This window comes from Ahaetulla prasina, chromosome 5 (genome assembly GCF_028640845.1).
Source record: "Ahaetulla prasina isolate Xishuangbanna chromosome 5, ASM2864084v1, whole genome shotgun sequence".
Lineage (NCBI taxonomy): Eukaryota > Metazoa > Chordata > Lepidosauria > Squamata > Colubridae > Ahaetulla > Ahaetulla prasina.
In genome coordinates, this window is record NC_080543.1 from 95801338 (window position 1) to 95817721 (window position 16384).

Sequence of the window (16384 nt, forward strand, 5' to 3'; positions counted from 1 at the left end):
CCACAGGCAGCCAGTGCAGTCTGCGCAGGAGTGGTGTTACATGGGAGCTACGTGGAGCTCCCTCTATCACCCGCGCAGCTGCATTCTGGACTAACTGAAGCCTCCGAGTGCACTTCAAGGGGAGCCCCATGTAGAGAGCATTGCAATAATCCAAGCGAGAGGTAACAAGAGCATGAGTGACTGTGCATAAGGCATCCCGATCAAGGAAGGGGCGCAACTGGTAAACCAGGCGAACCTGGTAAAAAGCCCTCCTGGAGACGGCCGTCAAATGATCTTCAAACGACAGGCATTCATCCAGGAGAACACCCAAGTTGCGCACCCTTTCCCTAGGGGCCAATAACTCGCCCCCAACAGTCAGCTGTGGCTGCAGCTGACTGTATCGGGGTGCCGGCATCCACAGCCACTCTGTCTTGGAGGGATTGAGCTTGAGCCTGTTCCTCCCCATCCAGACCTGTACGGCTTCCAAACACCGGGACAGCACTTCAACAGCTTCGTTGGGGTGGCCCGGGGTAGAAAAGTACAGCTGAGTATCATCAGCGTACAGCTGGTATCTCACCCCGAAGCCACTGATGATCTCACCCAGCGGCTTCATATAGATGTTGAACAAGAGAGAATCGACCCCTGCGGCACCCCACAAGTAAGGCGCCTCACGGCTGACCTTTGCCCCGTCAACACCGTCTGCGACCGGTCAGAGAGATAGGAGGAGAACCACCAATAAACGGTGCCTCTCACTCCCAATCCCCCCAACCGGCGCAGCAAGATACCATGGTCGATGGTATCAAAAGCCGCTGAGAGATCTAACAGAACCAGGGCAGAGGAATGACCCCTGTCTCTGGCCCTTCAGAGATCATCACCAACGCGACCAAAGCTGTCTCCGTGCTGTATCCGGGTCGGAAGCCGGACTGGAACGGGTCTAGATAGACAGCTTCATCCAGGTATTGGGGTAGCTGCCGCGCCACAGCACTCTCTACAACCTTCGCAACCTTCTGTAAATATGTATGTATTTTACAGAAGCAACCAATATTAACTTCTTAAGCCCTAGATCCATGATGGCGAACAGAATACTGTTACCTTCCCACCAAAGGTGGTCCTTATTTTTTCTACTTGCATTTTTTATGTGCTTTCGAACTGCTAGGTTGGCAGAAGCTGGGACAAGTAACGGGAGCTTACCCTGTTACGCGGCAGCACTAGGGATTTGAACCGCTGAACTGCCAACCTTTCGATCGACAAGATCAGCTTCTTTAGCCACTGAGCCCTATTGCCTGGATATTATACTGTGATACTATTTGCTGTTTTAGAAGGAAAGTTATCACAGTCACATGACAATCCCCCCCACAGCCATGCCTATCCAGGCAGTCATTAGGGAGAACCGGTTGTTAAATTACTTGAATCACATCACTGTATTTAACTATAGTGTATTACACAAACCTATTTAGAAATGTCACTTTTGGATTCTAAACTGTGGACTAAAAAGTGGATAATCCAAAATATTTCAGTGGTAACGTGTATAAATTAAACTTACTCTTTTTCAAGGTTTGCCACAACACCATTTACATAGTCAAGTTCTGTCTAGAAAAAAAAAAGAAAAACAACATATTTATACATAGTATGGATAATTGGTTTGACAACTTCATAGTTTGTATACCCTTTTTTGCTCTTCAAGTAGGCTAACATGACATTAACCTCCCAAATGTATTCATTCATCAACAAATGCCATGCAAAAAGATTGTTTTCTTGTCACAGATAATGGCCAGCAGAACATTCAGTTCAATTCAACTTTAGCATGCTAAATTTAAGCATGTTTACTTTTAATTAAGCAATTCCAGTGTTAGAGGCCTGAGGTCAAACAGCATCTGAATGGTAATATAATACCTCTGCTTTGTCTCTATTGTAAATGACACAGCTATTTAAAGCAGTTTTTGTTGGCAAAATCAAAAGCAGGATAGTTGGAAAATGATTTTTTCCTCTGATACATATGTTTGATTGAGAAAAGCAGCAGTTTAAATATAGGTTCCTTATTCACATATACACAATAGGCATGTATATTTTGGGCACTGTACCTGAATCTGAACCCAGAAAAGCATTGAAAAAAGACCATTCCACATGTACAATCTCTGCTACTTCAAGTTCTGAATTGTCCTTCCCCATGATATCTGCTTACTTTGATTATGAGATGGCTTATCTCTGGCTCTATTCTGCAACTAGAGCAAACTGGAGACGGGAATTGCAATGGTAGAACTTATTAGTGATCTGTGTTGTTATTGCCCAATTGTGCCTTCCAACTTCTACGCACAAGCAAAGCATCCACTGCATTTTAATTATGTTAAGAATTGAGGTGGCCCAATTAAAATCCTTCTAATTAGCCTTGTAACCTTTCTAAAAAAAATCAGCACAGCGTGATTTCTTTGCCATACGTAAGTAGCATATCATTGCCTCATCCAATTCCAGTGTCTGGGTTCAGGATAGCCATTCCTTTCTCCACCATCATGTACACCCAGAAGTTCTATGCTGCAATCAGGAATCATGGCTGGAACTTCTGTGAAAAATAGCATTTCTCAAACTTGGCAACTTTATGATGCATGAACTTCAACTCCCAGAATGCCACAGCCAGCAAAGTGGAATTCTAAAAATTGAAGTCCATGCATCTTTAAGTAGATAAGGTTAAGAAAAACTATAGCACCAGACTGTAATAATGGCATTAAGTGATCTTTTCAGCATCTCAGGCAGCTTAGATTTTTAAAAAGAAACAGAAGATAGCTCTCCCTTCACACAAGATTGATTAACATACATGGAACATATACTGCAAATATAAATAGGGGAACTGATGGTTGTTTGTTTCTTTTTCTATTGCATGGAGTGGAGCAATGGAGTTTTGTAGTCTATGATGCCAGCAGTGGATGAAATAGGATACCTTCTCAAAACCATCTTTTGAACTTGGGATAATTTCAGGGAGAACTATTCAGTGATTGTATATCTTGCTTGTTCTCAATGTTTCAAGGGCAGCAAATAGTAAAAAATGCTAGAAAAATCAACTTTGGATTGATTTGTAAGAGATCAGGGACATAAAAATAATGAAAATTATGCCAGGTGGATATGATCTTAGTTATATGTATCCTATAAAACTTTTATCTACTCCAACTGAAATATAACTCCCCATTTATGGAAACTGGCTTAATTAAAAGAGATTTTAAAAACCAATAATCCAACGTATTTGGTCTAAGGCAGTGTTTCTTAACCTTAGTGACTTCTTAAAGTGACTTCTTAAAGTATGGACTCCAATTCTCAGCCTGTGTTGAGAAACACTGTTCTAAAGAATTCATAAACAGCAAATATTTTATAGTCCACAACTCATTTGATATTATTTTGGTTTCTTGGTCCAGCCAGAAAAGTTTGAAACCTCCAGCAACAACTCCATAAGTTTCCATAAAAAGCATGAACTAGATCCAGAAAAAAACAGACAGAAATGAATTTTCCTGCCCCTTCTCTCCCTGCCAAAACAAAAACCTCATCAAAATGTTGTTTCAGAAACACAAAGGACAAAGGGAAAAAACACTTTAGAAGTAGACACAGGATTGCTGGGCTCTTAATCTTATGCATGTAGAACTCTAACCTTTTTTATATGTAGTGCAGAAGCAGACTGCACAAGCTACATAATTCCTGAATTAAGTTCAATGCTGCTCCAGGCTCAATGCCATAATAGCTTCCAATATTAAACAAACATAAATTATTATAACAGCCCAGACTTGTTTTTGCTGAACTGACTGCCTTTAGCAAACAGAATTTTCTCTTAACAGTAAAACACTCAACAGTGCTCATTTTGTGCAATTCAAGTCCTTTCACAAAGAAGCACGTGTATATTTTAATGAAATTTGCTTCAGCAATTTCCCTTATGACAGTTATGACTCTCTACCGTGCCAATTCATTCCACACCAAAAAGCAATGAATTTGTGCAGTTTGTCTAGAATTTACCTGGTGGCCATTAAAAAGCCTTACTATATACTTCAACAATAGAAACAGATCTGAGGTTGTTTTCAGTTTTTGAATGAATTCCCACAAATCTTATGCCTCACCTAATGAAGGTTTGATACTAATGGCCCATTATCTCAATTGTTTCAAGCACATCTCCTCTGTAATATGCAGATGAAAAGAAAACATTAGTTTTGTTTGGATACCATGCAAAAAGAGATGCTTAGGATATGATCTGTGTATTCTTATATGTGAAACAAGGCCTCTTGAACTAACTGGATCACTTTACTTTCTCTAGTCTTAACTGATGAGTGTTTAGTATCATGCTACTGATGATTCTGTTGTATCCATTGTATATAAAATGGAAACAAGAAGTTTTTCTATCTGGTTCAGATAATCCAAGATCTACAGGTAAAATCTTAATCTGCCTTCTACCAAGCCCCCCACCCAACCCCACATTATATCTAAGAGATAAACCTTAGAACAGACTGAAAAAAATATCTTCTAATTTTGAATTTTTAAAAAATGTTTAATATTTACAGGAAGCCATAGCGTGAAGCTTTAAAGTAAGGTATCACCAGTATGCTGATGATACGCAGCTTTACATCTCCACTTGGTTGTGTGATGCTATGGAGATTTTCTCTCAGTGCCTGGAAGTAATGGGAATCCGGATGGGGTTCAACTTGGCAAGGCCAAGTGGCTTTGTGTTTTTGGACCTTCTGGTTTGGGGGACCTTCCATCTTTGGTTCTGGGTGGATGGCACAGTGCAGACAGACCTCATGCACAATCTGAAGGTCCTCCTGGATTCACAGCTTCTGCTCAAAGAAGTGAGGTATCTATGTTAAGTAGACACTGGTAGTTATTTTTGAAGTTTTTCATGGCTTGAGTCTGGAGTACTTATGGGACCATCCCTCACCAATTGTTTCTACCTATCCCTCCAAGTCTGGCAGGAGGGGCATGCTAAGGAGTTGTCAGCTGATAGAGCCTAGGAAGAGCTCCAATCCATTTGTGTTGTGGCAATCATCCTGTGGACACTATTCCACCTGAGATTAGGTTATACCTTGACCTTGCTGGCCTTCTAAAACTTGGGTCTTGTGCTGGGAAGTGAGACTTCTGAAGTGTGGTAGAGCCCATCTCCTGGTTTTGTTGACAGTTATTTTATGATGCCCATCTGCTACAGTATGTGTTTAATTTTAAATATGTGTTTTATTTTTTAACTATTTCATTGTAAGCCTCCCAGAGTAATGTATGAGAAACAGACAGTTATATAAATTAAACAAACAATATTTGAATTACCTCTCCTATGAATACAATCAAAACACAATCCAATTTTTCTTCAGGTGACAGCTTATCAATCAGCGAGTGAAGAGTTTCAGTAAGGTAAGATTTTACTTTTCTCTTGACAGTTGGAATACCCATTACTATAGAAACTAAAAACAAATAGATAAATCAGTTTCTCTGAATACAAAAGAAATTGCTTATTTTGCAGTTTTTAAATATACTATTGATTGCCTTTTAGGTTATTCTGCTTTGTTTTCTGGACTCTTAATATGCATTTCTACTAGGTATCCTGAAAACAGGTTGCATAAAAAGAGCACTTAAAATGATACTTTGAGGAAGAAGTAGCAGTTAACACCTCAATGCTTTAGTCTCTGCTTGGCCAGAGAAAATAATATTCTTTAGGAACTTGAAGCTGGAGTTTTACTGCTAGGTCCTCAAATTTTAAATTTGAGCATCCAAAAAAAGCATTTATGAGATTTACAGTCTCTGCAGACATCTCCTTTGCTACTTCTACAATGCCCCATTTGATTTCCTCAGAAATTTAAATTAGAAAAAACAATTAAAATAGGTGGCATGGCAAAAAATAGTCAGAAGAACATGAGGTTACAGTGAGGACTATCCTTCATGTTTATGTGACAGCATGAAGCATCCTTATAAATTTACAGTCCTCCATGACAACCATTTTGTAAGAGTACTTAGAGTTCTCATAATATTCCAAATATGTGCAATGGCTTGCAAAGGTAGAGACAGAGGTGAAGATGCGTGTTTTGAGTTATGAACCTTTAGCCATATGTGGCCCCAGAACTCAACCAAAAATTCTCACTGTTTTGTCAATTTTAATGTGTTAAAAGGAGAGAAAAATTAACTTAAACCAAGATCAGTTTTGTCCAGGGGTGAAATGTAAAATTTGTTACTACTGGTTCTATGGGCATGGCTTGGTGGGGGGGGAATGTGACTGGGTGGGCACGGCCAACTTTTTTTTTTTTTACTTTTAAAAGCATTTTTTCTACAACCTCTTCAGCCGAAGAGGTTGTAAAAAAAATGCTTTTAAAAGCCTGTGATGATCAGGCAATTCAGCTGGGATCACCAGAGGAAAAAAAGCTTTTAAAGGGTTCTGATGATCCCAGCTGAGCTGCGCAATCATCAGAGGCTTTTTTTTAAACTTTTAAAAGCATTTTTTCGGCTGAAGAAAAAATGCTTTTAAAAGTAAAAAAACAAACCTCTAATGATCGCGCAGCTCAGCTGTGGGGGCAGGGATTTTTGCTACTGGTTCTCCAAGCCACCCACTGCCATTGCTACCAGATCGGGCAATCCGGTCCGAACCGGGAGCATTTCACCCTTGATTTTGTCCCAACATTCATTTTCTGTATGTCCTTCAAGACCAAGTGCAATTCTCACACAAGAAAAGGTTGGCTGCTCCCGTTTTACACAATCCATTGTCAGTTAAACAATTGAAAATCATTAGTATCACAATCCCATTTATTCTTCACATGATCTAATTAAGTTATCCTTCCTCCCACAATTCATAATTCAGGGAGAGCAGCATGCTTTTAAACAACAGTTAGGGACAGATTGTCAGGAAGAATATCTATTTGGTCACTAGCAGTCAATAATGACTTGATGGCACATAATCAAGCTTTCACACTTATCAGTGCATGCTGAAATTTGTAATGATTGGCCAGCTTAGTACCCATGTTCCATGTGAAATTCTTTGCATGGCAAATGTAGAAAATTATACAGAATGTGTAAGAGATTAGAATAAGTTGGCGGCCTGAAATTACCCAGGATTCGTTGATTTTTCTTTCTATACTTTTCTTCCTAGAAAGTGCATTTAAATGCTTAATGCAAGACTAAATCTAAAACCTATAAAATATAAGATTCCATAAAATAAAAACATATTTTAATATAAAACATTTAGATCCAAATTTCACTGGATGTGACAATGATTTTTGTAACGCCCAGTCTACTAGAGCAAGATTTTAAAATTAACTTGTTATCCAGCAAGCACATGAGAAACATAGATAACTTAGCCTATCTTTAATACAGTCTGCATGCATACACAAAGATTGCTATAAATCTTAATGAGTGACCTTGTGTCTTTCATGCCTGACATGCATTAGAACAAAGAAAACTTGTTGCCTCAAAAGCATGTAAAGCCTGCAAAATGCAATTTCCCACTAAAGCTGATTGCTCTATAAAAAATAAGCCATCCAAAATTAGATAAGGAAAACATCACACCCAGTGTACAAAATTGGTAGTATAAGCACAACAACCCAATATCATATTGACAAAACAAGGTTGTGCAGAATGGGCACAACTACAGTTTCCCTCTCTGAAACAATGTCACCTAATAGGACCTAGGAAATGGGCACATTCTATTCCTGCCCCTGCTCTTTGGAATGAGTTCCCCCTGATGTTCAAATTGCCACAAGCTGTGAACACCTGGTTTTTATCTATGTAGGTGGTGGATAAGCTTATCTGTGTTGCTTGGATATGTTTTCATAGCCATCTCAATTGTGTGTTGATCATACCTTTGAGGTTTTTTTGGGGGGGGGTGTTTGGTTGATTTTTATATTTATTTTTACTGTTGATGTTTTTACAACACCCAGAATCGTGAGTTGTTAGGAGGGATGGCCTTATAAATCTTTTAAATACTGGTAGTCCTTAATTAGTGACTACCATTGGAACCAGCAACTGCGTGGTTAAACAAAATTGCAACTATGTTTATGATCTTATTTCAGCAGGTCACTAAACAAGGATTACATGTAAATATATAAACATTATACATGGGGAAATACTGCCTTGCAAACTTCTAAAATGCTAATCAAGAGCCGTAATTTTTCTCAGGCACATTATTTGTTTAGGACTATAAATTCTGTACAGAAAATATACATTTACTATGATAATCTGAAGTCTGATATAATGTGCATCTTTTCCTACAATATGTTCAATGCCCATTCTAATTAGTCTGGAGTCATTTGTACACATTATTTAAACAAAGACAAATCAATATGAATAAGATGATGAACAGGGTAAATATGACATATTATTAAAGCTACCGACTCTATTGAAATAGTTGTGAAAACTCAAAAAGATAAACTAATCCAATTATTTATTTTACTTTTAAAGTTTTATAAAAGCTGCACAGCATCCATATTTGCTAAATTATGATCTCAAAATTTCATGCATTTTTTTTAATTAAGGCAAATACATGCTGTTTCAAATCCATTATTTTTCTTATACCTTAGCATCAAAATAGTAGGATCTGTATAAAACAATAAGCAAAAAGGTTGAAAACAAACTTTTAAAAAAATTAATTCAACTTGAGATCTAAGAGATAACACAACAAAGAAAAGAAAATTTCATTTTCTTCTTCTCAGGAGTCATACTGACTCTAGCTAAAACAGAGTTTTAAGTACATCTTTAAGCGTATCACACTATCAATCGTATAGATTTTGCTAGTTTACCTCCTGTTCGTCCAAGGCCAACATGTACAGAAGGTCGAAGGCTTCCTTCATTTTTCAACAAATGAGGCAAGTGGTAATATATATTTGGCACTTGAAGAGACCTTCTGCTTGTCAGTTCATTTAACAACTTCAATGTTTCATCTGAAAGCAACACAAGGGTAACATTTGCATAAGAGTAATGGATGTATTCACTTCTGGCACTCTGAAAAAGTTGCATCTTTTCCTAAATTCAGGTAATTCCAACAAGTCCCAGGAAAACATGCACTTGAGTTAGGGACGTTGCAAAAAGATCTTTATATACTCTTCAAGCCTCTTTAATGTCAATGAATATTCAAGTGAATATCTTTCTGGGACTATGCATCCAGGCAAGCCCAGGAAAAGGGACATCTGTTTAAAGGGGCAGCTGATAGGTGGCAGTAAGCACACCACATCCTTTTCAGAGCATGGTTTCCTTTTAACATCCAGTTAACCAAAACAGTGCATCGTAAGGCAACAATTTTTAATCAAAGAACTTCAAATCCTCTAACTCAAAGAATGCATAGAAAATCCAGGATCTCTTACCCCCATGTAATTGAAATTTCAAAGATCTTCACACATGAGTTTTATTTGCCAAATTATGCTATTAGAGTGTGACTGTGGTCAGCCACTGTCACTGGATTTTTATTTCTAACACTCCCTGCCAGATTCCCACAAGCAAAGTCAATAGGGAAGCTGGCAGGAAGTTGGAAGTTACTCTCACACTGCTTTTTTCTGGGGCCCCCCCCCAATCATTCTATTTATGTCCTTAGGTAAGTAAACACTGACAAACGAAGACCCAACAAGTCATAAATTGCAGAGTCTATTAATAAAATTTACACTACGGCTTAATGCAATGGACCAAATATAACATACAGACTAGAGCACCAAATAATAAAAACTTTCTAATTAGATAGTCCAATGGTGCAAAAAAAATGGAAGCAACCTCTCATACTTCATATTATTCAACCACTTCTGTTTACGAACAGAAGCAACATTTCCATTTAAGGTGGCCAGATGTTTGGAATTTATCTGTCAAATCTATCAAAGCAGCCAGGTTTTTGAAAGTTTGCCCTTGATCCTCCTCCATCCTTTGGGGGATTCTATTGTCTTTCTTCTCTGCTTCTATCCCCTCTCCTGGAGCCTGGACTACAAAACCATATCAACCAAATAAGCCAACCACTGGATAGTTGCAAGGGTTAGAGTTTTTTATATCACTTTGCTATTATAGAGTGGTCTCTGGGTTTCTGGAGGTTATATCTCTCAAGATTTTCTGGTTGGAAAAGGAAAAACAAATGGCTGAGACCTGAGTTAAGCCTATGAGCAATACTATCTTCTTTAAATGCATTTCTGTTGCTCTGATCGTCAAGTAAATAAGTCACAGATCTCCCTTGTTTATGTATAGACGGAGAAGGAAGCAGAGAGCACAGTAAAAAGCAGGTATGTATGTGTGTATGACTTGGAGAAGAGTCTGAATAAGTTTAGTGAATACATGCCTAACATTAATATTTACTAAATCTCATGACAGAACCAACAATCTCAAAAGAAAGGCAACAGTAATAAAGAGAAGTCATAAATAAAACTAGTATTTTCTGTTCAATTGCATATGAAAGCAAGAAATAATAATGTAAGAGAGGCAGGGGTGAAATGCTCCCAGTTTTGACCAGATCGCCTGATCCAGTAGCGATGGCGGCAGGTGGTTCAGAGAACCGGTAGCAAAAATCCCTGCCCCCCCCCCTCCCCAGATGAGCTGCGTGATCATCAGAGGTTGTTTTTTTTAACTTTTAAAAGCATTTTTTCTTCGGCTGAAAAAATGCTTTTAAAAGTTAAAAAAAAAAGCCTCTGATGATCGCACGGCTCAGCCGGGATGTCAGAACCCTTTAACAGCATTTTTTTCTACAACCTCTTCGGCAGAAGAAGTTGTAAAAAAATTCTTTTAAAAGGTTCTGGCAATCGGGCACTTCAGCTGGGATCGTCAGAACCCTTTAAAAGCTTTTTTTCCTCTGGTGATCCCAGCTGAGCTGCCTGCTCATCTCAGGCTTTTAAAAACTTTTAAAAGCCTTTTTAAAAGAAAAAATGTTTTTAAAAGTTAAAAAAAAAAAGTTGGCCACACCCAACCAGTCACATTACCCACCACCAGCAAGCTATGCCCACAGAACCGGTAGTAACAAATTTTACATTTCACCCCTGAAGAGAGGTTTTGTATTCTATGATTTATGGAAAGCAGGAGAGACCTAATGAGAATAGCAAGCCTAATAATCTTCAAATTCTCCATTGATTATAATTTTTGCTTTTTGTATCGAATATATTGCTGTTATAATATTCTCAAATTTGGTGCCAAAATTCATATCATATATTTGTTGAATCATAAATTGCCAATTGAGATTGCCAAATGCTTTTTGGGCGTCCAAGAAAACAAGGGCTACAAACTTTAAATATAGAAAAAGGAGTTCGACAAGGCTGCCCCCTATCCCCTCTGCTCTTCATACTTTCATTAGAAGTATTACTAGAACGAATTAGACAAAATCCAGAAATAAAAGGATTGAAAATCAGAAGTGAAGAATATAAACTGCAAGCATTTGCAGATGATTTGGCTTTTATCATTGAAGAACCACTAGAGAGAGGACAAGCACTAATTAAGGAATTAGAAAGATATGGAACTGTAGCAGGGCTGAAAATTAATAGACAGAAAACAAAACTTCTACCAAAAAATTTAACAGAACCACAAACAATAGAACTGGAAAGATCACTTGGACTTCAAACAACAAGAAAAATCAAATACTTAGGGATATGGTTGTCAGCACATTGCAAAGCAATAAAGGAGAATAATTACAACAAATTATTACAAGAAACAAAAAGATTTAGAATTGTGGAAGAAGATGCAGCTGTCACTATTAGGAAGAATAGCAGCCGTAAAGATGTCTATACTACCAAAATTCCTATATTTGTTTCAGACTGTTCCAGTCAAATTAGAAAAGACCTTTTTTAATGACCTTAATAAAACAATTGGAAAATTTATTTGGCAGGGGAAAAAACCTAGAATAAAATGAAATATTTACAAGATATGAAGAGCAGAGGAGGATTGGATTACCAAATTGGGAATTATATTATAGTGCAGCAACACTAGTTTGGTTAAAAGACTGGATCAATTTAAAGAATAAAAGAATACTAACTATAGAAGGCCACGACCTACAGAGAGGTGGCATGCCTTTCTGTGGGAAACAGGCCATATGAAACAAAAGTATTTCCACAGACATTTGATTAGAGATTCCCTAATAAACAATTGGATTAAAGTTAAAAAGAAACACTATATAAAAATCCCAATCTGGCTATCCACAATGGAAGCAATGATTCACCCAAATAATTTAGATTTGAATAAAATGCTAAAATATAAAGATCTATTAGATATTCATGGAAAATTAAAAACACTACAGGACCTCCAAGAACAAGGACTACGGGTTGACTGGTGGGCCTATCTTCAGTTACAAAATCGATACAAACAAGATATAAAAGAATATGGAATATATCTTAAACCACAGCAATTAGATAAAATTTTACTAGGGCCAGACAAAAAAAATATTACCCAAATTTATAAATATTTGCTAGAAGTAGAATTGGAAGAAGAAGTAGTGAAAGGATGTATGATCGCATGGGGTCAAAATATTGGACATAATATAAATTTATCAGATTGGGAGAAAATATGGAACAGAAATTATAAACTAACCAAATCAGCAGCATACAAAGAAAATGCATATAAAATGTTCTATAGGTGGCACCTGCCCCCTTCGAGATTAGCGAAAATGTATCCTACATACATACATTGTATCCCCATATGTATCCTTTAGCGAAGACATCCTAAAATGTCTCCCATATGCTGGAAATGTAAAAATAAAGAGGGAACATATTACCATATGTGGTGGTCTTGCCCCGAAGCACGTAAATATTGGTTAAAAATTAAAAAGTGGCTACAAGAAATCACGAATGAACAATTGGATCTAGAACCCGAACTTTTTTTATTGGGGATCTTTAAAAAAAAATATGTGAAGAGTATAAAATATTTAATACTACATATATTAACTGCTGCTAGGATGGCCTTTGCTCAATGTTGGAAACAGCCATGTGTGCCCACAGAGAGACTTATTGTACAAAAGATTATGAATTGCGCAGAAATGGACAAACTAACTTTGAGTCTGAAGGATAAGGAGACATCAGTATTTTATGGTATATGGGAACGGTGGTATGGATGGATGGAAAGGAGATAGGAATATTTAGTTACTAAGCATAATCAATAGATAAAATAAGAACACAAATATGTATAATTTAATGTTTGTCATTATTGCATGGATTATTCTTAGATGAAAAACACCACAAATAAGCTGTTAAATGATATAAGCCTTTTTTTCCCTTTTTTTAATGCTTTTAATGTAAAAAAGTTTAATAAAGTATATATACATAATCTTCAAATTCATCAATCTGTACCTGAAACGCTGCTCAATGCATCCTTACTTCCATTTGTTTCTGCTACTGCCTGTCTGAACTGCTCCAAGATGGTATTTAATTCAGAAGAACGTTGCAGGGTTCTGTGCTCAGCTATGCGAAGGCGTTCCTTCAAAGCATGAAACTCTCTTTGATAAGCAATGAGCTTTTCTAGGAATTAAAAAGTTCAAGTTACTTTCTGTCAAAAATAAAATAACATTTCCTAACAAAAATCAAAGTCCAACTTTAGCTGTTTCTGCACAATTGATTGCCATTCATTGTTACAGAATGAACTGTTACAATGCTTATTCTACACAGGTTTTTTTTTAATTGAATTCCAATAACCAAAAGAAATGTCACAAGGTTCTAAAACTTAATATAAAATTTTGAAACAATTTTGATGCTTGAGTCTAAAACTTATCTATAAAAGACATACAATTATATTTTACCAAAAGAAATGTTATCAATTATTACTTTGCTTAAAATATTGAAAATATGTGTGTGTGTGTGTGTGTGTGTGTGTGTGTGTGTGTGTAATTGAAAAGTCATCCACCTTTTTATTTAATAGATAGAAAATATGTGTGTGTGTGTGTGTGTGTGTGTGTGTGTGTGTGTGTGTGTGTAATTGAAAAGTCATCCACCTTTTTATTTAATAGATAGAATAATTTTTTGTGTAATATATTTTGGGGAATTACAATTAAGACAATAAAATGCGCTTTAAAAGCATAGACAGCTTAGTGATTATGCTGATATTAATATTTACTCAAGCATTTGTTATACAACCTATTTTAATTTCATCAGTTTAGCTGTTGTTGTTTTTCCTATGCAAAGACAATTTAGAATTCAAAATCTCCTAAACATTTTTCAGTGTCTTTTAAGTGTGGCCATGATTACCATTTTTGGAATGTCCAATACTGGATAAGCTTTCCAGAGTTCCTCCAAACGAACAATGGAGGGGAGCAATATAAAAATTGTCACTCTCCAATCTAGGTGTTGTTACAGGTAGTAATCGACTTATGACTACAATAGAATCCAAAATTTCCAAAACAAATGTGAGACATTTGTTAAGTGAGTTTTGTCCCATTTTTCAACTTTTCTGTTGTTAACAGTTGTTAAGTGAATCAATGCAGATGGTAAATTGGTAACCTGATTACTAAGTGAATCTGGCTTCCCCATTGACTTTGCTTGTGAAAAAGTCACAAAAGCTGGCCACATGTTTGGGACACAGCAAAGGTCATAAATATGAACTAGCTGTCAAGCATTTGAATTCTGGTTGCTCCATCATGGGATTCAAAGGTCATAACTGTGAAAAATGGTCATAAGTCACTTTTTTCAGTGCCATTGTAATTTTGAACGGTCACTAAAAGAAGTGTTGTGAACTGTAAACACTTTGTTTAATAGTGTTGAATTGCTCAGTAAGGAGACACAAGAGTTAAACATCCATGGAACAGGTCAAAGCAATAATTACTGCTGGTCAGAAACTTTATAGTTCTATTATTAACAGCCATTATTTTCTCTTCCCCCTCAAACAAATTGGAAGTTAAGTGACTTAACAGAAGAGGTCCTGGAAGGCTCTGAAATAATGAGAACACAAAGGGTGAAGAACCAATTTCGGAGGCTCTAAATAACATAAATAATACTTCCTTTTCAACACAAATCATTTTAATGGACAGAAAGAAGACTCATACCTACTAAAAACAACCCATAGGCAATTAAAATATAATACTTTAATGGAAAGGAACAGGATAGTGATTTGTAAATAGATAACATCAAGCTCTTAAACAATTGACTTTGATCTTTTTTTAAAAAAAAAGACAAAAAGGAAGGACAGCTTGCTTAAGAACAGCCAGGCAGAAAAAAACAATTGCTTCATCTTCAGTCATCCTCAGTATGAATATCTCCTGAATCCCATGACTTTTTCAAAAACATAATTAGTACAATTATATAGTTCAGTTAGAGTATTTTACTTTGAATTCTGCACATTTATTACTTCTTTTTTCGCTGCAAACTCGGTTTCACCATACACTGCTTTTAATAGAGCAAGTTTTAATTTACTTGTTTTTAAGACTGGCACAAAGTTTGTCACATATAGGGTTTTAAACAGAATGATCCAAAGAAGGGGTCTCCAATCTTGTCAATTTTAAGACTTGTGGACTTCAACTCCCAGAATTTTTTAACCAGCAAAGCTGGCTGAGGAATTCTGGGAGTTGGAGTCCAAAAGTCTTAAAGTTGCTAAGGTTGGAGACCCCTGATCCAAAGCACCTTCTTATTTTCCTAGAGCTGAACCAAACTGGATTTCATTCAACTCTTTTTGAACACTGAAGTCTATTCATATAACTGAGTTCCTATTTCTCGGGGCTAAGAGCTATCACACTTTCACTCCAATATCATGAAAGTTGAAGAGGAGGATCACATATGCTTGCTTGGCAGAAAAGCATGATAGATAACGCATGTCTAATTATTGTTTCAATCAAGAGCATGCAACAAAATACATAAATGTGAGACAGTTCAAATGAAAAAATTATATGGAATAAAGCTAATTGTATTCAATAAATCTCAAACATTTTTTGCAGAATCCCTAGTTTGTATGACATAAATTAGAACTGCATAAGAGGTTTTTCATCTACTGTTGTATCAGTAAGTTTTCATACTTCTCTGCTCATATTACACACTTCTCTGTTCATATATTAAATCAACACAAAAATAATAGCAGACATTGCTATTCTGGGAATTGGAAGACTCCTTTGTGAAGATAACATAACAGCAACAATGTTGTGTTGCTGTCTACTATGTACAACGTTACAATCATTTTTGTTTTTCAAATTGTCCTGCTTTTGTCATTAGAAACACTAGGAATTCTATATATATAGTTTATAATTCTGTATCAAAATGATCTACTGCTAACTGAAATTCTAGAAATTATGAGGAAGTATATATCTTCTTTCCTCGAAGCATAGTTATGAAAATAAAAGCCACCCATGGAACAACTTTTTGATTCAAACTATAAACAATACAGGTAATCCTTGGTTAATAACCAGTTGCTTAACCAGTCACTTTACAGTGGACCTCAAATTAGTTACTTAAAATCTATCCTTAAACTTATGACTGCTGCCCTACCCCCCACCCCATAGTCACATGACTAGTCAGGCACAAAAATAATCATAAAATTGAGTCAGGTC

The 16384-nt window shown here is 36.5% G+C and overlaps 1 protein-coding gene across 1 annotated transcript in view; it reads right to left on the reverse strand.

The window, feature by feature from the left end:
• Window positions 1-16384, reverse strand: part of MGAT4A (alpha-1,3-mannosyl-glycoprotein 4-beta-N-acetylglucosaminyltransferase A) — a 74431-nt gene that overhangs the window by 28401 nt on the left and 29646 nt on the right. Inside the window, exons 3-6 of the mRNA XM_058186429.1 lie at window positions 13209-13376; window positions 8715-8855; window positions 5263-5396; window positions 1523-1569 (exon numbers count right to left, since the gene is read on the reverse strand). Of these exons, the coding sequence (XP_058042412.1) occupies window positions 1523-1569; window positions 5263-5396; window positions 8715-8855; window positions 13209-13376 (490 nt within the window). The remainder of the gene's footprint in view (window positions 1-1522; window positions 1570-5262; window positions 5397-8714; window positions 8856-13208; window positions 13377-16384) is intronic.